At 40.5% G+C, this 27,256-nt stretch overlaps 1 protein-coding gene across 1 annotated transcript in view; it reads left to right on the top strand.

The window, feature by feature from the left end:
* Positions 1-27,256, top strand: part of adgrb2 (adhesion G protein-coupled receptor B2) — a 232,919-nt gene that overhangs the window by 122,894 nt on the left and 82,769 nt on the right. Inside the window, exons 4-12 of the mRNA XM_079571360.1 lie at positions 2,932-3,120; positions 12,230-12,391; positions 16,708-16,872; positions 17,559-17,720; positions 20,522-20,623; positions 23,485-23,591; positions 25,126-25,320; positions 25,413-25,481; positions 25,908-26,016. Of these exons, the coding sequence (XP_079427486.1) occupies positions 2,932-3,120; positions 12,230-12,391; positions 16,708-16,872; positions 17,559-17,720; positions 20,522-20,623; positions 23,485-23,591; positions 25,126-25,320; positions 25,413-25,481; positions 25,908-26,016 (1,260 nt within the window). The remainder of the gene's footprint in view (positions 1-2,931; positions 3,121-12,229; positions 12,392-16,707; positions 16,873-17,558; positions 17,721-20,521; positions 20,624-23,484; positions 23,592-25,125; positions 25,321-25,412; positions 25,482-25,907; positions 26,017-27,256) is intronic.

Below are 27,256 nucleotides of genomic sequence, written 5' to 3'. Positions count from 1 at the left end.
GGCCCTTTTGGGCTCCCTGAAGGTGTGAAAATGACCTTTGAAAAATATGTGAAGTTTCTGACTGACAACTGTCTTCTATGCTACAAAAAGAAGAGCCGTGCTTTCCTGAACAAAATCCTCTTCATGCAGGACAACGCACCATGTCCTGCTGTAAAGAAAACCTCTGCATCACTGGCTGATATGGGCATAAAAGGAGAGAAACTCATGATGTGGACCCCATCCTTTCCTGACCTCAACCCTGTTGAGAGCCTTTGGAGCCTCAACAAAAAAAACTTCTATGAGGGTGGGAGGCAGTTTTCATCCAAACAGCAGCTCTGGGAGGTTATTCTGACATCCTGCAAAGAAATCAGAGCAGAAACTGTCCAAAAACTCACAAGTTTAATGGATTTAAGAATTTTGAAGCTGCTATCACACAAGGGCTCCTATGTTAAAATATAACTTCACCTGTTAATATTTTTTTGATTGAAATAGCTTTTGATTTCATTAAGTATGACCTCCTAATGCTACACATTCAACAAATTACCATTTTCAGTTAATTACAAGCTTTAAAATGTATTGAAACGATGAGTTGCATAATAATTTGGAACAGTGGATTTTGAGGTTTTTACTATATTTATTTTTGAAAAAAATACCGTTATCACTAGGAAATTTTTTCCACCACATTTAATTGATCCTCTACCAGCTAAAGACTTGAAAATTATGCTGACTCTCATTTGAGTTGACAATTTAGAAAATCTTAGAAAAATGTCATTTGCATAATAATTTGGAACGCAGTGTATAATAGCCCCATAGCTGACCTTTTGGCATGCAGGATTGTTGGCGCTTGTGTGACTTTCAAGTGATGCATAATGGATCCTGTTAGGAATATAAGATGTTAATAATTAATAGAGTATTTGAAAAATTACCCATCTACAAAGAATGTAAAGCTGTGCCTGTGTGCTACTCAAAGGGGTGACACTGTGTCGCGGCAGGCAGTGCAGAAGAAGGAGTCCCCCGTGAGGGAAACCCGCGGTCCTGTCTTTCTCCTCTGCCTTTCCACCTCCCGTCTCTCTCTCTTCTTGCGCTCCTTCGTTCCTGCAGGCATTTGTGACAAGCTTAAGCTTTGACTCAGAGCATGTTAATGAAGATGTAATGCGATTAACGGACATGCAATTAATTTGATTTCCTCCTTTGCCATGTGATGACGCCTCCATCAAAGGACATGGCATTCATAAACTCTTTGGAACGAAAAGGGAAGGGGCTTCGCTCGGCTAATGTTTTTTCTCTTTCAAGGACGGCACTGGAGAGGAAACAGTCAGACAGGAGCAGTCTTCTTCACCCCTGGCCCAGAACCATCACACAGCACACAAACAGGCGCACACACCTCTCTCTTTGATGGTGTACAGCCCCCACAGCACTGTTCTGATAAATCATATGGGTTATTATTCTAGCACCTCAGAGAACATCAACGTCATACGGCTCAACAGCGATGAATATGCAAAGAGCCTTTTTATTCAATTAGAGCCTAATTGTTGTCGTGTAACTTCAATGGTTGTTCCAGCAACCTCTTTTTTCATTCAAGGTAATTTTCTACGTTTTTATTGTTTTGTTTATCACCCAAGCATACAATCAGAAAAGAGACCACAATCAATTAAACAAATGAATTTCTGTGGTCCCAAGTGTGAGGCCAGCAAAGCATTACTTTTCATGGCTTTCATATGAAGATATTACATCTCAAGTCTTATTATGACTGATTATGCACAAGGGCCAAGGAGGCCTCTGTGCTTTTTATTCAAATCAATAGCTTCTAGTCCCACTCTGCAAATGTAGTTCAAAAGGCGTTTGCAATTTTCTACTTTTATATTGACTTTTTAAGGTGATAGAGCAGAAATAGAACCTTCAAGTGCTGCAAATGCGTTCACATTCTCGAATTTGATGTCATAGTCTCAGATGGAGGGCAGGGTACGATATAACTCAGTAAGAGAGAAACCGTTTTTGAAAGGAATTTACAAAAGCAACCTTACCGTTATGATTAGATTCCCAAACCTCCCACATTGATCGTATGGCTGAAAGTTCTTAATACTGGCCAACATCACACATGTGTTTTTGAATATTGTTTTTGAGCAAGCCAGAAAACTTTGTGACCATTTTTGTTGCATGTGGTTTGTTCCAGTAATGACAAAGCAAGACAGAAACATCAACATTTGTTTAGTTACCATAGTTGCTACAATGTATTTCTTAGCTGCCCACCCCCTCGATTTTAAACTGTAGGCTGTTCACAATGTCCTGATGTCAAGTGAACACAACCTATAAAATCATTCAACATCAAGCATTTTTTTTTTTTTTATATTGTCAAAACTTTTTGACGTTTTTGTGAGAATTGGACCTTGGTTAATCCCTACTGACAAAGGAGAATGTTAAAACTTTGTGCCACTATTTGTTTCACATGGATAGTTCTAGTATTGACAAAGATACATACATAGTTACATACAATACACATACAAAGATACATCATAGTTACCGCCATAGAATTCTTAGCTTTAAACGAATGGCTCTTGAGCATGTTGTGATAGCGCGTGAACACACTGTATTTTTTATCGGGCACCTCTACTGCATTCATCCGCTATCTTGTACCCTAAGCGGCGTAATCCATGAATGAAACAGGAGCATCATACCATCAAATACATATCATGTGCTGGCGTCTAAATAAATGTTTGAGTCTAAAGTCATCCTTTTGTATTTCATTCACGTATCCTGTCCGATTCTAGATTACGGGGTATATGTGATTGTCAAGAATACTCTGCGATACCTCTTTTACTGAACTGGACAGAATTGGTTTGGAAACATAGGGTACATAAGTATATGTTACTGCACAAACCTGGCTCTAATTATGTAATTGCAGTCCTTGCCTCCGCATAAGGTGACCTGTACATCTCTGCTCTGTCCGTACAGGTGACCCGGCAGCGGAGGAGTGGTCACAGTGGAGCATGTGCTCTCTGACCTGTGGACAGGGCTGGCAGGTGCGGACACGCTCCTGTGTGTCGTCTCCTTACGGGACCCTGTGCAGCGGAGCGCTACGGGAGACACGCATGTGCAACAACACAGCCTCCTGCCCGGGTGAACCAGGCATCATCAGCTCTGGTAAGTGCCATATGGTATCAATGACAGGATTGAGTCTGAATATAAATAATGCCTAAATGCCGTATTCATAGCCCTCTTTTTATTATGTATGATGATGGTACTGAAAATGTTAAAATTGTTGATATTATTGTAATTAAAAAGATCTGTATTGCCAAGAGTAGGGATCAATGTAGTGTGAATATGAATATCACTGTTATATTTCTATTATTATTTAGAATTTCTATTAAACCTTATTTTTGCTTATTTTTGAGAAGGCAAGGTTATGTCATGTTTGTTGCCTTTTTGAAAAAATGCACCATTATATTTCAAACTGTTATTTTTGGATCAGCGGCTACGCATCGGTGTCAAATCTGTTTACACTTGTTGCATTTATGTTTCCATTTTACACCAGGTCCCAACTTTAACTAGAATTTGATTTTCGATAACGAGCCTTTCCCATGCGCTCATTTCCCGACTTGTATATTTTGTGTAATTTTTTGACATCTGCTGTGGTGCGTCAATGTCAAATCTGTTTACAGCAAAACAAATGCAAATGGAAAGCCTCGAATAGATGCACAATGATGTATACGGTCTCGAAACGTGTCTGACTGTGTTTTAGAGGGAGGGAAAAAAAAGTGCACAGAATGGAAATGTCATCTTGTCATTTCAATTCGCAGTCGTGGCCAGCTGAGAGCGAGACAGACGGAGCGGCAGATAACACCTCGGTTCAGTGTCAGCAAGGCTATTAAACAGGCCACGGCTGCGACACACACCCACGCACACACACACTCAGCTATCTTTAGCCCTCCTCTGCTCTCTCATTCTTTTTTTTCTCTCAAAAATTATGCTATCCTGCTGTCACATCAGTTTTTTTTGTCTTACTTGGGATGTATCACGATCATAGGCTAGTGGAAAAGCACAAATGATTATTAAAATATCCTTATGTTTGATGATGTTAGAAACTACAGCTATGCTTGAAGCCAGTAGAGGACGCATGTCCACCTTTGGAATACCGGGCTGCAGGACAAAGCTTACAAAAGAGAAAGCATGTGTATCAGCGCAGGGAGGAGAGTTTTACATCAGAGGAAATTCGGTGAAGGTGTCTAGTCTATAAGACAGGAACATCATGGAAATCTCCCTGTGATGTGCATTAGAGAGTGGACTGGAGTTTTGTGTGCGGAAGTGGAAGACTGTATATATGCAGGATTACTGTAACATCTGCAAGTGACACTCCAACTCCAACTCCACTCCAAGGGCAGTATGTTGTTGATAAGAGATTATAATGTAGTTACACATTAGTTAACGTTAAAAAAAAAAACGATTTTGTAAAGGACTTTTAAAGCAGTACTAAGTAACTTGTTTACCTTAATAAATCTTTTCCATAGTCCCTCTGGGGGTAATACAAATGTTAATGGGATGATTTGGGGGTCTTTCATCTCCCCCTGGTGTCTCTTGCCAGAAAACCACAACTGCAACTTTCCCTGCACCGGGTCAGAGCCACCAATACACACTAATGGAATCATGAAGAAGCAGCTAACAGGCTAATGCGCAAAGCTAACTGTGGGCTAGCACCACTTAAGCAGTATTTACAGCCAAGTTTGAGTGAAAAAAATTGATCTCCATTGTGTAACTGGATGTACAATATCCCTCTCTCCCTTTGTCTTTTCTGTCAACGTAGAATTTATTCTCACGGACAATTAATGAGTAAAAACACAACATGCTTCGACACCTTTAGTTCTGCTTTAAAGCGACTAGATGCAAGTTGCCATTTATATACTCTCTACTGCCACCTCAGGTCTTACACGTAACTGCAGTTTCTATATTAAGCTCGTGAATGACGGCACTTCAGTCTGGGCACATTCTACACATTGCTGGAACATGTGTAGAATGAGGAAAAGACATAATTTTAACATTTTTAAACTCCATCTTGTCCCTTTAAAGAGTAATGCTACTCTGTAATGATTTTGCTCAAGTAGAAGAGAGCAACTAGTCATCAGAATATTAAGTCACAAATACTTTTCCTTATTCCAGCCTTTTCGAAGTTTGTAGCTTCTGAAAAATGTTCCACTTTGATAACGATCTGCAAATATTTCGGTAAATATAGTAATGTAGAAGAAGAAACTCAAGTAAAGTGGTGAAATATAATGGCTTAAGTCTTGGTACAGTGCCTCAGTTCAGTAAATGCACTGTTGAACAATTCTGTGAAAGTAAACAGATATATAACCGCTTCCTCCCCACCTCTGATCATTCTGTTTTTAGACATTTGCGCAAAAGCTAAGACTGACCAATCCAAGTATATCCTCTATGTACCAAAAAGTACCATGGAGCATCTGACTAACATGGCTCCTAGTTGATTACAAGTGTTTGCGCGAGCTCTCGGAGGGCTCCTGTGTAGGTTTGATTGCTGTGATTGCAGTGGAAGTAAAGTGAAGGGATGGCCCTCACCTTTTTCTGCAGCTCCATGTTAATCGCTAAGCTTTAGTTCTTATGGTAACAAGAAAAAGGCTTCAATACCCAAAAGCCTGACAACGTACCCCCTGAAAACGACTCAAGCACTCCCAGAGGTTTTTGAGTACACGACGGATAACAGTGTAAAATCCAGGCTCCTGTTTGACCCAGGTGGTATGTAAATTTATAGGGGAAAGATACATTGATAGTATATAGCAAAGTAGAGCTCGGAGGCTTACGAACGAAAAAAGTAGAGGGTTGGGGTTAAAACATCTGAAGGCTGTCAATATCTGATCATCAAAAAGTAAATCGTCTGATCTATATCAAAACCAGCACTAGACACCCCGGAGGCACAGATTTCTTAATTTTCAGTTTATCCACCAATGAAGTGTGGGACTACATCGAGTGGTTTCAACAACCCGAACAAAACCCAAGTGAGTTATCTCTCTGGCGCGTAAACAAATAATCATCTGCTACATAACAGACGCAGTTTGAGTGACATATTGAGAACAAGCAGGAAGCACGTCGCCTGCAGTTCTATGTATGTAATGTATGTACTACGAGAGTGATAATAGTGGCATTTTTGACTATAATGAATCCTCTCCGCTCTGTGTTGTGCAAATTTTTTCCGGCCTAATTTTTATGTGTCCCTCGCGAGCGTATGTTCTCTCCGACATAAAAGTCAACTCTGTCAATCTTCGCTCCCGCTCCCCGATTCTTAAAACGGGGGGGAAAGGGAAGAGGAACATCTCCCTTCCCTGTCAGTGCATATGCTAATCTTGTTTTTATGCAAATGCGCCAATGCGATTTGTATGTCTAAGTGCCTCATTTTCCATTCAGTGTCGATATTAATATCCTCAGCCGCGCCTTTGATGGGATATTGGCGGCTGTGTTATGCTGTTTATTATTTCATATTTTGAGCTCTCTGATGTTTCGGGGCTTCACAGGGACGATGAGGGTTACCACAGGGGGATTGCCTCATAGGAATAGCACCAAGTTCAAATAGACAAAGTGTTGAACGGCGCCAAAAGAGAGTGAGAATGTGCCATTTAAAGTGTTTACTGAGAGACATTTGCTAAGCAGAGTAATTATTGTTTGATTTGAGAAACGAGAGAGATTGTAAACAGCAATTACTATATGACAATTGCATGCGGAAAAATTCGACTTATTGCATTTGTCATCATTAGAGTGCGTCTTTGCATTAGTAAACATACTGTACTTGTGCACACATTGTTTTGGTGAGTGAAATATTCCAAGGTTGACATAATATATGACAGGGCAAAATGTAGGCAACATGTACTGTATACAAGTTGCCTATATGTCACGTTTAAATGTAATTAAGTCTCTAATAATGATTCTCTTTGAGGATAAGTCACGATTTTAATTTCATCAAAAGGTTTGACCACTTGGTTTCTTACTTGCTTTAAAAGGTAGCCATCTGCTGCTTCTCAAAGTTCATGCTTGACTATGATTAATGAAATCCCGCTGTCACTCACTCAGAGCTGAACATTACTGACTGAAACAGATATATCAATCCAGAAATGATCATCTCTTCAAATGGTCAGATTGATCAGACCACGACTCAGTTATCATTATATTGCCTACGCTTTTAACAGTTTGTAAATTCACTATGCTCTTACATCGCTAATGTTATCCAACATCTTGTTATGTGTTAACTACTTAATGTGCACAATCTACATTCTTGGAGTCTACTATGAGCAAATGTGTGGGTGCATATGACTTAGGACGCAGCAGTGTGTAAGCAAGAGTCAGGGAACATCAAAGAAAAGCAGCTTGGACAGAAAGCCAATGAAGTGAAATTGGACCTTTTTTTTTTTTCCTCTGCTGCCTTTCCATCAGTAAAACTCTTAAATTAAGGTATTCGGTCATCACTATAAGCATTGCTTTGACTCTTGACAAAGTGAACAAGACAGTAATTGGTCTGGCAAATTAACTTATTTTATACCCTGCTCAGAATATGCACGCCGGGTTTTTGCAGCCAAAGTCAAGAAGTTCGCTTTGCTCTTAGCTTATGTCTCCGTTGACTCCAGTGGCATTTGGGACAATAATGCATTACGTACATGTGGGTGAGCACGTAGTCGAACGCTGTAACACATTCAGTGATCATTCAAGCAAAAAGAAGGAATAATAGTAGCAACCGTAAAAGAGCCACAGTGTCATGGCAACACTTAGTCCCTAAACACATAGTACACAAAGGCACACGCCACTTTGACCCTGTAGGAAATTGCTGGAATTGATGGTAATCATAAAAATTAATCTGATACATGTCTTGCAATGAGGGCACAAACCATAAGAGGGAAAATTGAATGTGGATTTTGTTTTTAAAAATAGCCATTTGTTATCATTAAATCTTATTTTTGCGGCGGCTACTTGTTTATTCAGGAAAGCGTGTGTTCTTGCATACATTATATAAAAAGCAGCCAGCTTGCTTGCATTTGCATCATTTCAATAGAGCAGCCACTTCATCCGCTGCTTATTTCCACCTCACATTTTAGCTGAACTTTACTTTTTCCGAAAAGGGCATAACCCCCCCCTGTCACTTTGCTGATGTTTGATCAGCGTCCGGATCATTATGGAATTTTTTTGTTTGTTTTGTTTTGTGGTGAGTCTCGAGTAGAAACGCTTTTATACGAATCCCCCTGTGACCGCAGCCCAGCACAGACCCCATTCATTTTGCTTCAAGCTGTTAAAAACAAACACCTTTGTGTTGGGAGCGAGATAGAAGACATATCTGATACTTTTGCCCTTCACTCGCTTTGTTGGGGGCCCTCACCTGAAAAAAAAAACCTGCAGCTAACAACGCAACAATGCTAATCAGTATCGAGATTTAGCTTTTCATCTCAATCTCCTTCATCTTCACAAAGTCCCTATTACCTGGGCTTCATCTGTGGATATTTTCTCTCTAAAATAGCCCAATTCCCCATTCTTTTATAGGCTAATTGATTACCATTATTCAGTCTGAATCCAGCTACACTTTTACTCACTTTGGAGAAATGGATATCGGCTGAATTTGTAGTATCTTTTCAATCCCACAGTACAATTCTGCAGCGTGGCTAAATAACACAAATGAATTGTATTTCTCCGCTTGTTATTCCGCTGCGTTGCTCTGTTTACCTCTCCGGAGAAATGCCAGCAATACAAAATCTAATATCTCAAATATAAACGTCTTTGTACATTGTGGGTATTATAACTTATTAATAATTACGTTATCGGAGTAAAAATACCAACTTTTATGTTTCAACTACTGCTGTTCCTGCCTGGTCAGTTTATCTCCTAAACGGAAGTGGAAGAGATAGTCCTCACATAAGAAGCAGTAGGGGGAGAATTATTATGTGGGTCAATGATTATGAGTAAGGTGTGTTTTTGTCTGTAAAAAAAAAGTGTCTTGATCTATAAAGGCAAGGCAAGTTTATTTGTAGAGCACAATTCATGTAAGGCAATTCAAAGTGCTTCACAGTTGCATAAAATTACAACAAGAAGATTAAATCATTAATTAATTACAGTAAAAGGCAAGAGTGCGGGTAAAAAACTTTCAGTTGTTATATGCATGGGTAAGAAGAACTGTTTTCAGCCTGGATTTGTTGCGGCCTGACACATCCTGATAAAGAAAAAAAAAAATAGCTGCATAAAACTGAAATGTAGCCTCGCCGTGTTTAGTCCGGACTCTGGGAACCACCAGGAGACCCCTCCCTGAAGTTCTCAGGGCCAGATACGGCTCTAACATTTAAGAGATGTACTTTGGTGCTAAACCATGAAAAGACTTGTACACAAGCAGAGCTGTTTTAAACTCTATTCACTGACTGACAGGAAGCCAGTGCAGAGACCAGAGCACTGGACTAATATGGTCGTATTTCCTGGTTCTTGTTAGGACTCGAGCAGCAGCGTTCTGGATCTGCTGATTCTGCTGGATCAGCTGTTTAAAGCATAACTTGTGCCACTGCAGGTGTCGTAGCATGTTGCGTTTTTTTACTCATTATTTGTCCATGAGAGTAAATACTACGCTGACAGAAAAGACAAAGGGAGAGAGGGATATTGTACATCCAATTACACAATGGAGATTATTTTTTTTGACTCAAACTTGGATCTAAATACTGTTTAAGTGGAGCTAGCCCGCAGTTAGTTTTGCCCGCTAGTCTGTTAGCTTCTTCTTCGTGATTCCATTAGTGTGCATTGGTGACTCCGACCCGTAGGCAGCGAAGTTGCAATTGTGGTTCCCATTAACACCTGTAATATCCCCAGAGGGACTTCAAAAAGACCCTCTTTCTGTCAGGCACGAGCGCCAACCGCTGTGCCACCGTGCCTCCCTCCCTCTCTCTCTCGTCCATCACTGCCATAGCCTTATCTTTCCTCATTCACTAGTACTGCCCCATGTCTTGATTGATCTCCTTCTTCCCTGTTGCCTACCTTCAATAGAGTATTTTTAACATCACCATCAACTTTCTTCTTTCCGTCTTTTCCTTGTGAAACTCTGAGGCTTCCTTCACACAGCAAGGTTAATTATTTATCCACATGATTTATTTAGATTTGCTTCCACACGGGCCCGGCAATCTTCTCCGCTCGACTGCTGTCTCAAACTTTTCCCCCCCTTCATCCCCTCTTTTTTTTTTAATCCCTTTTAGCAGCAGCACTTCAAATCTGATTCCCCTCTCTCTGACTCAAACACATGTAACTCGACCAGTGTCAGCGGGGCGCTGGTAAACAACACGGCAACAGTTATTAGGAAAGATACTTCAGGATGAGATATAGAACTTTATTGATCTCACATTGGGGGATCTTGTGAGGTTACAGCAGCTCTTACACAATGAAGTGCATATAGCAAGAGACGGGCAATACAAAGATGGCAGCGCCTGCGAAAGTACAATTTGCGCAAAGTAAGTAGTGTGTGCTGTCATTTCCATTTCACTTTTACTAGCTCCAGGGGTACGCTGTCAATTGTCAGTTTCTAACACAGAATCCAGATGCTTGATATTCATTAGGCATCGACCGGATTCAGAGCGGCAATAATTGTATCGGCACTCGAGTATTTGCTTGTACGGCCTCGGGCAGAGAAAACATCCGTGTGTAGGCATAGTATCAGCTAATATAGTATGCATGTGCTGACAAAACAATGGTGTTGTATTATTTTATTCCTATAGCTTATGTCGGTGTAATGCGAGCAAAATAATGTCAATTTTTTGGCTATAATCAAGCTTGGGAATTCATTTTTCTGACTTGTTTTTTATTTGATCCTTACGACATTTAAACAACAACAACATTACACTGATCTGTGGGTGTTCAAGCTAGTAATTTATGCTTTACAAACTGTACTGTTAATCTTTTTATCAGCATGAATACTATAAGATTTTTTTTTCTTCACAGTGCTGGACATTTTTATGTTTTCATCTCGGCCCAAATTGAATAGCATGGGCCGAATTAGCATAATAGCAAGTCATGTTTCATTATTGAACACTTTATTATCCACAAGTCTTTGTGTGACGCCACTGTTCTGATGTTTTCTATTGTCCTCTTTCAAGAAGTACAATGTCCAGCTCCAAAACAACAAAGAGGAGGGAATGTGAAGGAAGAGTTTCATGTCTTACTTGTGGGCTGCTTCTTTGAAGTCTAAATAAGCGCTGTGCAGAAACTATTATGGACTTAATATGTCGTCGGCATTCAGATTTCCTTCCGTTCGAGCCAGGGCAGTACTTTTTGCGTCAGTGGACTGCATATGCCACTGAATTCTTCTGCAACCTGATATTTGTTTGACAAGCTTTGCTATAATGCTCTTGACAAGTTGTTCACACTGCAAGTTATTTCACACAAAGGTTAAAACAGTACTAAATAACCGTAATAAATCCTTTCCGTAGTCCCTAGTACAAGTGTTAATGGGATGGCCCCCCGTCTTTGATCTCCCCCTGGTGTCTCTGGCCAGAAAACCACAACTGCAACTTCACTGCCTACGGGTCGGAGGCCCCAATACACACTAATGGAATCACAAAGAAGTTAACAGGCTAATGGGCAAAGCTAACTGCGGGCTAGCTCCACTTAAACTGTATTTACAGCCAAGTTTGAGTGAAAAAAACGACACCTACAGTGGCCTCTAGGGGCATGAGTTAGTACTGCTTTTTGGCATGACAGATTTCATGGTAGATTTCATGGTGAAAAAATGGTACATTTTAGATTTTTGTCTTAGAATAGTGATTGAACAGCAACAATGCAACCTCGAACGTCTGAATCTCTTGGACTGGTGAGATTTGCTTAAATGTTAGTCTTTGAAAATGTAGCTTTTGAATCATATTACACACTAATCCTAATAAAGCGCTACTCGGTTGAATAGCAATCGTACATCTTTCATTATAAGCCATTTCTTTATTTGTTAAGAAGTATCGTTTTGGCATTAGATTTGCTTTTCTGTTGCATAACATGTTTCTTAAGGTCTGCTCCCGCATCACTTCCCCCATGAATCTTTCAGGATTGTATTCATAAACTCTTTGAATATTCCATGCTTTTTTGTTTGTTTGTTTTTTTCCTCCCGTCCTGTCTGCCTGCTTCGGTCCATCCCCTCTCTTTGCGCCCCCCTCTCATCCCTCATCCCCCCCCCCCCCCCCCCCCCCGTGTGTGTGTGTGTGTGTGTGTGTGTGTGTGTGTGTGTGTGTGTGTGTTCTGGTGCGCCGGGGGGCAGTGCATGGGCTGTGGGAGGAGTGGTCGTCATGGAGTCTGTGCTCTGTGACCTGTGGGCGGGGGCTCCGGACTCGGACCAGGAAGTGTGCGAACGTGGACGAGGCCCCGGAGTGTGGCCAGCCCAAGTCTCAGACCAAACCCTGCAACATAGCCGTGTGCCCTGGTCAGTACCATCCCCATCTACTCTCTCGCTTGCTGCTTCGCTCTGCCTTGTTCACCGCATGTCTCACGGCTGCTGCTCTTTGTTCTTTTAAACTCACTGTTCGCAGAAAAGGATCACTATTATTACATGGCATTTAGCAAGAGCAACCCATAACATAAAATAACAACCCCCTTTGCACACTCACACATGCACAAAATGAATATGCGTTCATAATATTCATAGTTTAGAAAGTATTTAAGAACACTATAAGCGCCTTTCCAATCTGAATGCCTCTTTAAGACTTTTGCAAAGCCCTGAGCTCTGAAGCCTATGCTCTTTCAATGGTTGGCTCGGTTTAAATTGCCCATCGGCCCAGGGGGCTCAGCTCTTTAGGTATTGTCTGTGAGATTACCTATTAGGTACCCTACCTTGTCAAGCACAGTAATAAGTCGCCAGTGCAGCCCCATCTAATTCTGGTGTGGAAGGGACCGCGCGACTTTCTCCCAATCTTCTCCGGACTGTCCAAGTGAGACATCTTTATCAGGAAGCCAGTGGAGTGGAATAAGGCCGAGTCCAGATTGAAATAAAGTCACAATAGAAAAAAAAAAAAAAAAGAGAGAGAGAGACTCTGCAAGGCTGCTCTAGTATATGTGCACAAGACGCTGTAGCTTCTGAACAGAATGAATGAGAAGTTTCATTTTGGGATTATTGAACATGGCCTGTTACTAATACATGTGTCTTTCTTGTTCCTTTATTTTAATTTTATTCTTTTTAATTATCTTTATTTTATTTTTTTTCACAAGGCTAGACTTAATATTTTTGACTCTAAACTGCCATCATTCTTTTGAAATGTCGGCATCAATATTTTGCTTGGATACGCAACATTTTTTACAGAGAAATGTCTTTATAAAAACTATGTTATATATATATTGAAAAAAATTGTACCAAGTCTCAAGTCTGTCGATAACCACTTAGCATTGGCATTCTATAAGATAAAATGTATGTAAATGGAGCAGAACATACAGTAAAGGTCAGGGTTATTTATTTTTGTAAGCACTATTATCATTATTATGTGAAGTAAATAATAATGTAGCCTTGTTCAGATAATGCAGATCATTTTAAATCTGCTCTACACAAGTGTGTTCTAAAAGTCTATGCTGAGTTATATGTTGTTGTTCCTTTCGGTTCCTATTTCTTTTAAAAGATAATATTTAAATAAAATTATCCCTGTTAGCATAAACAGAGGCTGTGGAGTGAGAGGAATACGCGGGACGACATCATTTCAAGCCTTTGGGAGGTTTTGTCCCATGCTGTTTTAGCTCTTTTGATGGAGAAGGGTTTTTTGGGAAGGAATAATAAAAAATAAAAAAATGGCACGGGCCTCGAAGGAAAGTTGTGAATATGTGCTTTATTGTGCATGCATTTAGTGTGCGCGTAAATTGGGCAGTTCAAAGGCAGTGAAGGCTGGGATGCTGCTTTGATTGATCTCTCCTTCTTAGTTGAGAGTCTAGTGCGATATATGGGACACTGTTACCCATTCTAGATTGACTTCCCAGGACTGTAAATGTTATTATCAAAATACATTTATAGAGCACCATCTTTTTAAAATCCTGCTTGGCCGTTCGCACCAGTTTGGGTTTTTGAAAGGGGTCAGAAATTCAAAGTTAAGGTGTCAGAGTGTCACATTAATGTGTAAATCAATACTTGTTAGAGCGTAAATAACTCAATAAAAGTGACCTCAATGAGTAAAAATTTATAAAGGAGGCTTTTAGTTATCGGTAGTTTTGTAACTTTAGTGTAGATTACTTTCCCTCAGGAGAAACTGTATTGGCAAAAAGCATAACTGTGTATCGCAGAAATGTTCCTTTGTTGAAAATGGAAATCTTTGGCCTTATTTGTCAATACCAATTTTTGATCCAAGTAAAAAAAAAAGTTTATCCTGTTAACTATTCCCAATAGATCACTCCCACTAAATGAAACAGATCCTTTCGTTGATGCATATTAATTTCGCTTTCATTATGGAGTAAAAGCCATAATATACTAAGCACTCGTGTGGGCGGAAATCTGGCACCAAACTCACTTTGAATTGCCTGCCACCTATTTCACAGTGTAAACAACCAAAGTATTGCCAACTTCTTATGCATTATATGTGCTGGGGGTGACATTTGTTGCACTTTTTTTGCTCTCACCGTAAACATGGAAACGCCCACATGCTTGTTGCGGGTGTAAATTAGCGGTTTGGAACTCAATGTGAGTGGAAGGCAGAGCTAACTGGAGCATTGCTGTGGAGCACACAGTGTGATTGACCACATTACCAAAGAGAGTTGGCAATAGGGTCCCGTTGGGGGAGCTAGACAAATACATTTACAGCACTGTACTTCACTTGTTCTACGTGAAAGCTCCAGTGTGTTCAATGTGTGACTCAATATATCATTCTGAGCAGGGAAAGGAACACTCCTCACTGTGAATTGCCTTTGTAGTTAATATAAAGACAAACTGCCCCATGTCCGCGATCGCTGTGGGAAGTTTATTGTTTACAGCATTGTGGTCCTTACACCGGCATGAGGCCCTCACAAGTAATAATATGTTGGTGATTATTGGCAAGCAGACATCTGGATGGAAATAGTATCAAGTTTTGTAATAAATAAACTAGGGGTGGGACTTAGGCGCGTTTATTTCGATGAATTAATTACACAGATGTTAACGCGTACATTTTTTTAAACGCAATTAATCGTATTTCCCCTGATTTCCCCCCCAAGCCGGAACTCCTGAGCTGGAACCTTTCTATTTGCATGTTTCTGGTACGCCTGTATATCTGACGCACATCTATGGGACGATAGACCAATGGCCGCTGGCTGCTCTGCTTTGTGACGATGACACCAGGGGCCCGCTATTGCTGTAGTACCTCCATATAGCCGCAATTTCCCCATTGGAATGCATTGCACTTTAGACACGTTAAAAACCACTTTAAAGCCTGGTTTCTAATTTTCTTAAACTTTCTACAGCTAGAAATTGATGATGCTGGATTAGCTACAATTAAAGAAAAAAAAAAAGTTTAAATCTTGCCCTAATGAGGGTCGGACTGTTAGCATTGGAGCTGCACAAACTACACGTCATACAAGGGCAGAGTCTACAGTGAAGATCCCGCCCTTATGCCTTTTTTAGGAACATGCTTGGTCAGAGCTGGGGAGGGGGAGTCTGTAAATCTTCCCCCTCGTGCGTAGTCATTGTGGTAAACGGGGAGGAGTGAGGAGTCGTCGTCTATTCTTTTTAACAGTCTATGTGATAGACAGACAAAGAGTTGGCTTTCCACCGTAGTTACTCAAGTCTAAAATACCATCTCAATGCAAAACATGTTGGGGCAAACACAGAGACGTCACCGATGCTAATGTTAGCGTTCGGCCTCAAACAAACGCTCCAGCCAGCCCACTCTGAGCCAAAATAGCCCTAACCCATGTCAGTATAAGAAATGGCACTTTGATTTCTGTTTAAAGCAATTGTTAAACACTTAGAGGCACTGTTTTATGGCCCTCATTATGGCCTTTATTTATTTCTTACTTTTATATAAATGTGGCATTATTATTACTGTTTAATAAACTCTACAAGTTACATGAGTGATCAGCTAAATAGCTATAAATGCACTTTGCTTCTGTTACTTGAATAACTATACAGATTAACAATAATAAATACATTTGTTGTTGAACTCATGTTTCTATCTAGTTATTGAATAATTTAGGTGTTTTTGGTTAAAATAATTACAGACCTGTAATTAACTCGATTAAAAACATTTATCGAGTCCCACCACTAAAATAAACGTGATAATACTGCATGAATTCAATCAATTTGTAAAATGTAAAATGTTCTCACTCATATTGAATGATGGAAATGATGTGCAACTGCCTCACTCGCACTAACACAGAGACACTGTGTGCAATGTTTTAGACTATAATGCAATAGTCACATATTGTTGATCAAAGATTTGTTGACGTAAAGTGATGTAAATAGAGTGCATTGTGACATTGCAGGCATTCAAAGAACAATTTGTGCTTATGTATTCGCAGTGAAAATCTCATTCTCTTAACTTTATGTGATCTTTTTAAGGCACAAACTTGAAAAAGGATTGTTTTAAGAGTATAAACAATATTGCATACATTAAATATGCATGATTTCCCTGCACAAATAACAGTGCGCTATGTATTTCAGAATTTATGACAAAACAAATCACCTGATTCACTCTTCACCCTTTTCATTTTGAATTATTCATTGGGATCTAACTCACTGCTCCACTGTTTTCCTTCCACTGTACCGACACTAACACCGCACTGTCTGCGTTCCAGTGGAGGGCCAGTGGATGGAGTGGGGCCCCTGGTCGCGGTGCAGCGTGACGTGTAACATGGGGACACAGCAGAGGCAGAGGCGCTGCAGTGCCTCGGTGCACGGCTGGGCGGAGTGTAAGGGCGCACACCAGGAGAGCCGAGACTGCACCAACCAAGCCTGCAGCGGTAAGACCTACTTCTGTGGGTTCAGGAAGTACCCCCTGTCCCGCTTTCTACTTATACTGTACATTATTATGTGTCAATCGGACCATATGGGTGTGAAAATACAGAATGTCACAAACTATGGTGAAGAGTGTAAAATAAAACATACCCCGAGTGTGAAGTTGGAGCCACAATATATACATTAGGGATATTAATTTTACCATCCTGTCGACGTTCCAAGTTCACAGCTTTCCAAGTCTAGCACGTTCCGACTTAACAGGTTTTTATTGACTAATCTGCTGCAACCAAATCAATAACCTAAATCCTGAAGTACCGCCAGTCGTACCTCATTCTAAACAAGTGGGCGCTTACAGAGATAAAGAATCAGCCATACATAATTCAATAATGTCTCATATTCTCCCTAACATAATGCTCTGTATTCCACATAGCAGCAATTTGTGGGTTGGGACCTATTTTGGCTGACGAATACTTTACTAACGGTGCACAAGGGAACAACACTGCTTGTGTTTCAAATGAGACAAGGCTCCACAATGTGACTAAATGAACTTAATTTCTTCATTTCCGACATCGCCCTTCCACATTTGCATAGTGTTCGGAATACTGTGGCAATGTAGTGAACACACCCGGGCTAAAGCAGTTAAATTCCAAGTGTCCGATAATGCTGCTCATGTGTGTAACGTGTAATGCAGGGGGGAACTGGGGCATGTGGAGCCACTGGAGTCTCTGCAGTAAGACGTGTGACTCGGGCTGGCAGCGGCGCTTCAGGACGTGTGAGACCAGCGCCGGGCAGGACCACCCGTGTGAGGGCACAGGCGAGGAGGTGCGCTCCTGCAATGACAAGAAGTGCCCCGGTCAGTACCACACTTACATCTCAACATGTGTAGCATGCTCGTATTTTGGCCCCATCCCTGAATATTTGTTTAAGGCGAGACACGGCAGGTGAAAGTATTGATTTTTCACGCAGTGGTCGAAGTGGAGATTTTTATCTATTTTCCTCCCTTTACATCTTAGTTTTCATGTCAGAGTATAAAAATGACAAAACTCACCCCGCATGATGTGTATTTTATGATGTTTTGTCCGTCTGCGAGGCGCGGGCAACCCGGAAGTAGCTGCTGCGCTGCGTAGAAACGCTGTCTTTCAAGCGGGTATTCATTCATAAATATTGACAGATTTTACATCCACGTGTGCTGCGAAGGGTCCCCGTGATGACGCTTTCACCCAAATATGGTATTATTCCTCCTACGAGACGCTGGTGCGGAAATGCAGAAGAACGGGCCGCGCATGCGCACTCGCTAGACAACTTCAGGGCTGGTTTTCTCTGAATATGAGAAGGCCGCACTTGGGCAGCGAGTGAGCCCTTATAGTAGCTCCCACAGACTCCAAACTTTCCAGTCTGAGACCTAGCAATATTTTGAAGGTTTTTTCAGAGGGATTTTTTAATATCTAATTCCTAGCCTGATTTATTCAGCTTTGAAACCAAAAAAACAGGCGAAATTTGAGTTTTTACAGAATTTTTCACTGATGATTAGTTTATTGAAAAACTAAACAAAATATCCAAAATCCCCTCTGAAAACATCTTAGTTACTAATATGTCAATAAAATAAAACCATAAAATTTAATCTGGCTCAATTCATTATTTTGATTCCGTTGCCCAAAATATAGGCAATTTTGGCCATTTTAATGCTCAAAATGCCTTATTTTTTTGGGAAAACATAAAATGACAGAAAAAATACAATACATTTTTTTCTCATATTTACATTTGTAATGTTCAGCAAAAGTTTCAAATTGATATCTCTACATTTTTTTTTTTTTTCCCTATTCACCTGCAGTGTCTCGCCTTAAAAACAAAGAAAGAGGGAGCGAGTTTTAAAGTTTGAACTGTTTGAACTGAACTATTTCCTATAGATTCGTCACAGGGATGAGTCTATAACACATCATCACAGCTTCCACAACAGCAAGCCTGCTAGTTCACAATCCATAAGAAAATCTTTACAATTAGAATGCACAGCGCACACAGTGGTCACAGAAGACACCACATTTCATTACCCTACTTAAGAAAATAACGTATTTTAACCTCTTATCACCCGCCTTAACAAGTGCATTTCCTCCTGCTTTATCCAAATCTAGTTTACAGCCTATTAGGCCAGTGTAACCCCTCATTTGAAAGCTAAGACAAACAGAAACTGATGTAAACTGATCTTTTTCCTCGCGTTGTTGCCGTGTTGTCGTCACTTTTTTCACATTCTTTCTCATCTCATTTTTGTCACTTTTTAGTTGCGTTTTCCTCACCTTTTTGTTGCACTTTGATCGTTTTTTGTCACCTTTTTGCTATCTTTTTGTTGCTCTTTTGTGGCTTTATATTGTCACTCTTTCATGCTCGATTTCTTCCTGTTTCTGTCGCTATTTTGACACTTTTTTTTTTCTCCAAGAAGCCGTTAGATTTGAGTAAGGCCAAACCGGAGAAAATGTACCCTGTTCAGGTGGGGGTTAAGAGGTTAAAAGTAGTTGACCATACCAATGATCTGCTTATTTAAACTCATTCCAGTCAGCATGAAACTATTCCTCGTGTGTCTACTCAACTGTATATCCCACATGTACGGAAGTGTAATAAAGATATATTGGACGTGAGCTTTGGCTTGAAGTACTTTGTTACAGATTATAGCTTCTCTTGTAAGAACATCCGTAAGACGATAAATAACACTAAAACAACCTCATCGCCAATGTACTTCAAAAAAATGCTTGAGCAAACCCAAATAATCTCTGAAGCTACAGTTTTCTTCAGATTTTCTTTAAAATTATGAATAATGCAGGTGTGTAGGTGTCCCCCCCCCCCCGTTGTTCGTTTAGTATTTCCAGAATAAACGCTTCCAGTCTCTGTACACTTTTCCTGAGTGCCTGGGCGAAAAACACAAGCTTTAATAACCGCCTCTCTTCACTGAAGCGGTGTTGGTGCATATGCCGGTCTGACTTTAGTGGCTGCGCTTTAGTTCTGACAAGCTTAAACTTTTTGAGTGCCGCCTCTCTCCTGACCCCTTTGTTTAAAGTGGCTCTCTCAAGCTCTCTCTCTCTCTTTTTTTTTTTTTCTTATTTTATTTTACATAAGACAAGGATCTCCTCGGTCGGCTCTATGGGACAAAATGCCATGCGATGCCTTCTTCTTCTTCTTCTTCTTCTTCTTCTTCTCCCTGACATTCCCCTCTCTCTCCTTCTTCATCTATCTGCTCTGCGTTGCCTTTGCCAGCGCTCGTCTGGCCCCCACGGAAAATCTTCTGAGCACACTCTGGCATTTTTTCATCAGGGTTATGAAGGTGTGTGTGCGGAGGAGGCGGGGTGGGGTGGGGGGGTGGGGGGGTGAGCAGATGAATACAGCATTGGGCTAAGATGAGGCGGGAATGAGATACTTCGCGGAGCCACTGACACTGACAGAGAGCACTGAGCAATGTACGAGGGAAAGAGATAGGGGAGCGGCAGGAGTGGGAGAACATTGATTTGAATCATGCTTTTTTGTGCTTTTCTGCTTTGTGATGTGGCGATGTGTTTGTGCGTGAGGCGGTGGGAGTGGGATTTTGTTATTTCGCCGCGTTCCTTGCTACAGTGCATTTCAATTCACCTTTTTGTAATGTGGTTTCGCCCTGCTCCCTCTGTCCCGCAGCTCCTCATGAGATCTGTAAGGAAGAGCATCTCCTCACCATGACGTGGAAGAGAGCCTCCGCAGGAGAGACGGTCTACAACAAGTGTCCAACCAATGCTACCGGTCAGTCATGGGACATTTGGAAGAATCATCCCTTTTAGTTTGGCAATTTTGTCTATAACACCCATTAGGATTTGCGCAGTATCGCAGCAGCAATTTAGCTTTAAACTAGGATAAACTATTTCCCTGCTGCTGTAATAAACACAGTTCAGATGAGTGTGCATAATGAAACACCATTTGGAAAACAGAAATAACATATCCTCGATAATCCAGTTAAATCCAGGCAGAATAATACAGTTCATTATTGTAAATATTCCTCATTTTTGCTATTTAGCTTAATGCTCACTATTTCTGTTATGATAAACAAAAAAGTGAGAGGATGCTGATATGGTGCTTTGTGTCTGAGATGCATAAACGCAGCACTTTTCGAGAGTCTTTTATAGGCCTTGGCATTATAAGCTAACAACTCGTGCATTATCCAGCATTAATGCTTAATTAGTGCAGCAGATGTGTCCTGCTAGTACAAAGTCAATCCATATCTGTGCTTTAGTTGTTTGTGCAGGCTGTGCAGCCAGACACTCTCTTTTAAATTCCAAAAGCAGACTAGAACAAACCCCGTGCCTTGTTCTTTTTGATCCCGGGCGAAGAACAGCTGTCTAACTGTGCCCGTAAAAGAAATGGCTCTCTTCTACATCTGTCAAATGTAGCATTCAATTTCAGCAAGTATCCCTGTGCTTTGCTGAAGAAAATGTGTCTTGCCTGTGGTTCATGGCTAACAAAACTTTTCATCTTTGATCAGAGGTGGTCAGTAATATTACAATTGCATTTACTCAAGTACAGTTTTTGAGAATTTCAACTTGATTTAGTATTTTACAAATACAAATTACAAAACAAATGACTTCGACTCTTCTACATTTGAAAGATAAATATAATGCTTTTTTTCCACTTCATTTCTGCAAGCCTTTTTGGTGTCTCAAAGGGACTATACAGGGTTTAAAAATGTTAAAACTAAGAATTGTTCTCCCCCTACATGTTCCAACAATGTCCTAAGGTGTAGAATGAGCCCAGACCTGTTCACCACAACTGCCTCTAAAATCACTCAAGTCACTCAAAAAGATGTTAATTCAGTCCGAAGTGCCGTCCTGCACGAGCTTAATGTAGAAGATGCAGTTACACGTATGGCATGAGGTGGCAGTAGTGAGTATAAAATGGCTAACTTGCATCTAGCCCCTTTAAGCATAAATGCCTAATGCACGTCCGCACCAACTAAAAAAAAAAGCAGGGCAGGGAGGGGGGTAGATCATTCATATTAAACACACTTTTGAAACTACATCAAAAATATTTGTACAATTAAACAAATTGAGTTGAGTTACCTGAGTTTTTCTACTCCTGTGGCGCACTTCAGGGCAGACGTGTCTTCTCTCTCTGCATCTTCCCCTTTTTCCTTTCTGTCTTGCTGCTGCGAGCTCAGGCAACAGAGAATATTACATGATGCAAAAGTTTTGTCAGGACATCTGACAAAACTAGCAAAATTCACAATTTTACTAGTGAATTTACAACATTTGTGTGAATGGGCTATGTGTGAAGTTCCCACATGTGGCACTGGGATTCCTATGTATGTTCTATCATTAGTCGCATTGGCACACATTGCTGTAACTCTTTTTTCTCATTCCAACAAAGATTGATATCATCCAGGTAGATACAATACAGAAAGCTATATCGATTCTGTCCAGTTGAATCAATTTCTGTGGTGTATCTACCTGGATGATTGGTTAAATTGCAACAAAGATTGATCTCAGAGTTTTTCCTGGAGACTATGTAATCAGCAACACATGTTCGCCTTTTCTATTTGTTTTTTGTCCGCTGCATTCATAAGACAGCGGCGCAAACAATGCCATTCAATCACGATGCCTCAAAGTGGTGCCTCTCAGAGCACTTGACGTCTGAAGCGCACCGCGCTTTGAGCATGTAGGAAATGGCACCACTGGCCGTTAGTCTTAGTCTATGGCTTCAAGACAAAACAGTCACGGAAAAAACAACTGTCCAATGTGTAATTTTAAAAACAATTATATATTTGCTACGGCTCTGCTGAATTATCCATAGGATTTCACAGAAACAGGAAAGACGACAGCACTACATTGAGAGAAAAATCCAGAAGCGTGAACACATGTGAAAAGGGCTTATGGGGCTTCACAGCTTTCACGGTCAGCAAATTGTTCAAAACTCGCTAACGGCTGATGATTTCATGTATTATGATTAAGTAGGCCTAAATTTATTTTCCCTTTTTCCGGTGCCTAAGTTGAAAGATAATATGTGCAAGTCTTTGAAGGTTATGGGAATATTCTTTCAAAGTTATAGGCTCACATGAATCCATCAGTTCATTATTTTTGAAGCTGCAAAGTTATTGACCATAACACTTTTGAAACTGATTTATATTTTTTACTTTCAATACAGCAAATTATTCAGTACTTTAAATAATACATAATTTAATTGAGATTTTTTTTATTTTAAAATCAAGTACTTTTACCACCACTGTCTGTATAGGCAGATTAATAAGGCGACTTTATTCTAATCTCTTCGCTTATCCCCAGCCTGGAATCATGGAATCCGCATGCCTTCTTTGATCTAGTTTGCATCAAATATTTAAAATACGAGAAGGAATAAAGTCTCAAGCTACAGAAGGCCACTTAGGTTCATTTCTGGTCAGTGCATTTCCCCATTAGCCCGACATATGTAGTGTGGGAAAATATCAAGTACAGTAAATACATGGGAACATATAGATTTTTTACTCTCACCTCTCTGTGACCGACGTGCTCCCCAGGAAACTACTGTTAGCATGATTTTCACATTAAACTATAAAACAATATATGATAAAAGTTAGTACAACAGAATGCACTGTCTTCATTGTCTTTTTCTGTGTCTAGGATCTGCTAGTCGTCGATGTATGCTGGACAATAATGGAGTTGCTTTCTGGGGTCCTCCGAGCTTCGCTAGATGCATCTCCCTTGATTATAGATATCTACACATATCTGTAAGTTAAAAAAAAGAATAGACCTAGTATTCTTTTCATACCATCATGTGTGTGCCGTGTTCCTGTTCGTTTTGCACCCCCCCCCCCCCACCCCCAACGCAATGTTACTTTCCAAAAGTTTCTTCAAATGCATTCTTTACTATCTCTAATTAGCTTTTCCACAGCTCACACTTATCAATTAATGGATGTAGCTAACGATGCCTTCCTCAGCTATACCCTGTTTCTCTTGTCCGTGAACTCCAACCTCTTTCATTTCCTCAGCGATGGCTGGAGAAGATGGGGATTGTGTGCCGCGAAGCTGATTGTGCTGTTAGCAGCTGTTTCAACCTTTCATTAACACCGGAGTCAATAATTAATTTTGTGTGATTGCTGTTATCTTCCGCTGTCTCGGGCCCGCTCCCTCTTTACCTTGTCCCCTCTCATGCTTTGTGTTTCAAACAGTCCTGCTAAGTCCTCTCTCTGGGATTTCTTTTCTTTTCTTTTTTTTTCTTTTTCATTTTAAACCTCTATTTTACTGATTGTGGATGCTAAGTGTTGCTTATGCTGATACAAGAGGGGCATCATAACACACAAGGTTTTGACAATTTAATGCACTGACACTGACATGCAGAAACTTGTAATTAAGAAAGTACTCCCTGTTTTAGTCTGTATATGCTTGACTGAAGCCACTGGCAAATTAACATGACAGTCAGTTGTCCTACTTGTGCAGCACATTGACAGTGGATTGCAACCCCAAAGGAAATACATTTTAAGCAATGCAATAGGTCTGATTAACCTTTGATCAAAATTGTTACCTTTGATTAATAGCTGTGCTTTGTACCGTATTTTTTGGACTATAAGTCGCTCAGGAGTATAAGTCGCACCAGTCCAAAAATGCATAATGATGAAGAAAGAAACATATATAAGTCGCTCCGGAGTATAAGTCACACCAGCCCAAAAATGCATAATGATGAAGAAAGAAACATATATAAGTCGCTCCAGAGTATAAGTCGCACCAGCCCAAAAATGCATAATGATGAAGAAAGAAACATATATAAGTCGCTCTGGAGTATAAGTCGTACCAGCCCAAAAATGCACAATGATGAAGAAAGAAACATATATAAGTCACTCCGGAGTATAAGTCGCACCAGCCTTGGCAACTACAGTTACGAATGCAATTACAAATTAACTGCACTTTTTTGTCAAAGTGACAGTTAGAGTAACCTCCGCTTTTCGCCAGTCCCTCACAAGTTTCTGGCTTACTCCAAATTCTTTTCTGCTGCTCAATTACTGTTTAAATCTTCAGTGGTACAGGAGTAGCAGATACTGGTACACAAGCCTAGAGCGCCCTCTAGCTGCTGTCAGTATGAAAATAACAAACCTGTTTAAATTATATATTTTGATATATAAGTCGCACCTGAGTATAAGTCGAACCCCCAGCCAAACTATGAAAAAAAAGTGGGACTTATAGTGCGGAAAATACGGTAATACGACAAAATGTAGAAATTGTAAATGCACAAGCCATTCCCTAACATTTGTCTTCTCTGTGCGGCAGTTGCGAGAGCATCTGGCGAAGGGTCAGAGGACCCTGGCCGGGGAGGGCATGTCTCAGATCGTACGGAGTCTCCTGGAGCTTTTGCAGAGGAGGAGCTACTACAGTGGCGACCTTCTCTTTTCCACGGAGATCCTACGAAATGTGACGGACACCTTCAAAAGAGCAACCTACATCCCAGCTTCCGACGACGTGCAGGTAAGTGGCATTCTGAGCAACATATTTTACCACTGATTATTTGACTTAAACCTTTTTACAATATACTATATGCATTTTCTATTTTCTCCTAGAAATTCTTCCTCATAATTAGTAATATGTTGGACATGGAAAATGTGGAGAAGTGGGAGGACGCACATCAGGTACTTTTTTCAGTTGTGAAATAGTTGCACACCCACTTCTGAATTATCTCGACCCCTGAATTAAAATGAAAGCCGTACAATACAGTCAGTTTATGTGTTCTACCTGCTATTACAGTGGGTTTTTTTTCCCCTCCAACCTCGGTGGCTGTCCATTATTTAAGATAACGGTGTTTGCGAATTGCTCTGCTTCCACTTCCGTCGATATGCCCTTGGGTTGAGGATTTGTTTACTCACCATCTGTACACACTGGCATATAATATTATGGCACAATTTACTGCTCTAGAACACAATTAATGCCCGTGGGACCGGACTGTAGAAAAGTATTCCAGGGGTGAAGCCTGTCTCGTACAGTGTTTTGTGTTGTGTTTTTGGGTGCTTTGTATTTGCAATGACAGCATCCTATTTCCTGCTTTTATCCATCCACAGGTCGCTCCTGGTGCTGCGCTGCTCATGCGGATCTTAGAAGATTTCATTCATCTAATCGGAGAAGCCCAGAAGCCTTTTCAGAGTTTTCTTGTTGTTACTAACAACCTCAGTAAGTAGTCAATTAGATAAAATATCCTTAATGTGCAATGCAAAACAGGTCTGCACACCGTAGCTTATTTTCAGCAGTTTGTGGTATTTATTTTACTATTAAATATACAGTACCTATCAAAAGTTTGGAACACTTTTTATGTATTGTTTTTTTCTTTTATTTCAAGGGTATTAACATTAGATTCTCGCTGAAGGCATTAATTTATGAATGAACACATATGGAATTATGTTCAAACAAAAAAAGTTGAAATAACTTCTTCAAAAAAGCCACCCTTTGCTTTGTTTACTGCTTTGCACACTTTGGACATTTTCTCAATGAGCTTAGCCACCAGAAATGCTTTTGACTTCACAGGACTGCTTCAGGTGACGACCTTATGAAGCTCATTGAGAAAATTCCAAGAATAAAGGGTGGCAATTTTGAAGAATTTAAAGGAACAGGCCACTGTTTTTCCATACTGAGATATGTTCTTACCTGAGCTTAGACGAGTTGATATGTACTGTCTTGTCTTTGTGCGTGCCCTCAGTCACGCAAAACGACCAAAGATGCTGTTAGCATTTGGCCTCTCCCAGCATATTCCTATAGCTCTAAACGGGGGTGAAGTTGGAAGCTACCACGCGCTTTCACGGGCACACACGAAGACCAGACAGGTATAAACTTGCCTAAGCTCAGTTAAGAACATATCTCAGTATGGAAAAACGGTTATTTCACCCTTTTTTCTCTTTCCTACATAATCAAGGTCAAGGTCAAGGTCAAGTTTATTTCTATAGCACATTTACAACAACCACCGCTGCCCAAAGTGCTTCACAACACAAACAGATGATAAAAACTATGAATACAAATACAAACAAGGCATAATAAACTTACGTCAAAATCAATTAAACAAAAATACAATGGAGAAAGTAGAACATATTAAAAAGCCTGTGTAAAGAGGTGGGTTTTAAGGGAGGACTTAAAACTGCTTAGAGTCGGGGCCAAACGGATGCTGAGGGGCAGACCGTTCCACAGTCGGGGGGCAGCAGCAGAAAAAGCTCTGTCTCCTCTGGTTTTCATGTGCGTTTTGGGCACATCCAGAAGGAGCAGGTCAGCTGAGCGAAGTGCTCTGGACGGGGCATGGACAGAGAGTAGCTCAGACAGATACAAAGGTGCCAAGCCATTTAAACATTTAAAAACAATTAAAAGAATCTTAAAATTGATTCTGTGACAGACAGGAAGCCAGTGAAGACGGGCGAGCACAGGTGTA

This window comes from Gobius niger, assembly GCF_951799975.1.
Source record: "Gobius niger genome assembly, chromosome: 14".
NCBI lineage: Eukaryota > Metazoa > Chordata > Actinopteri > Gobiiformes > Gobiidae > Gobius > Gobius niger.
This window is presented reverse-complemented; position numbering and strand designations above follow the sequence as displayed.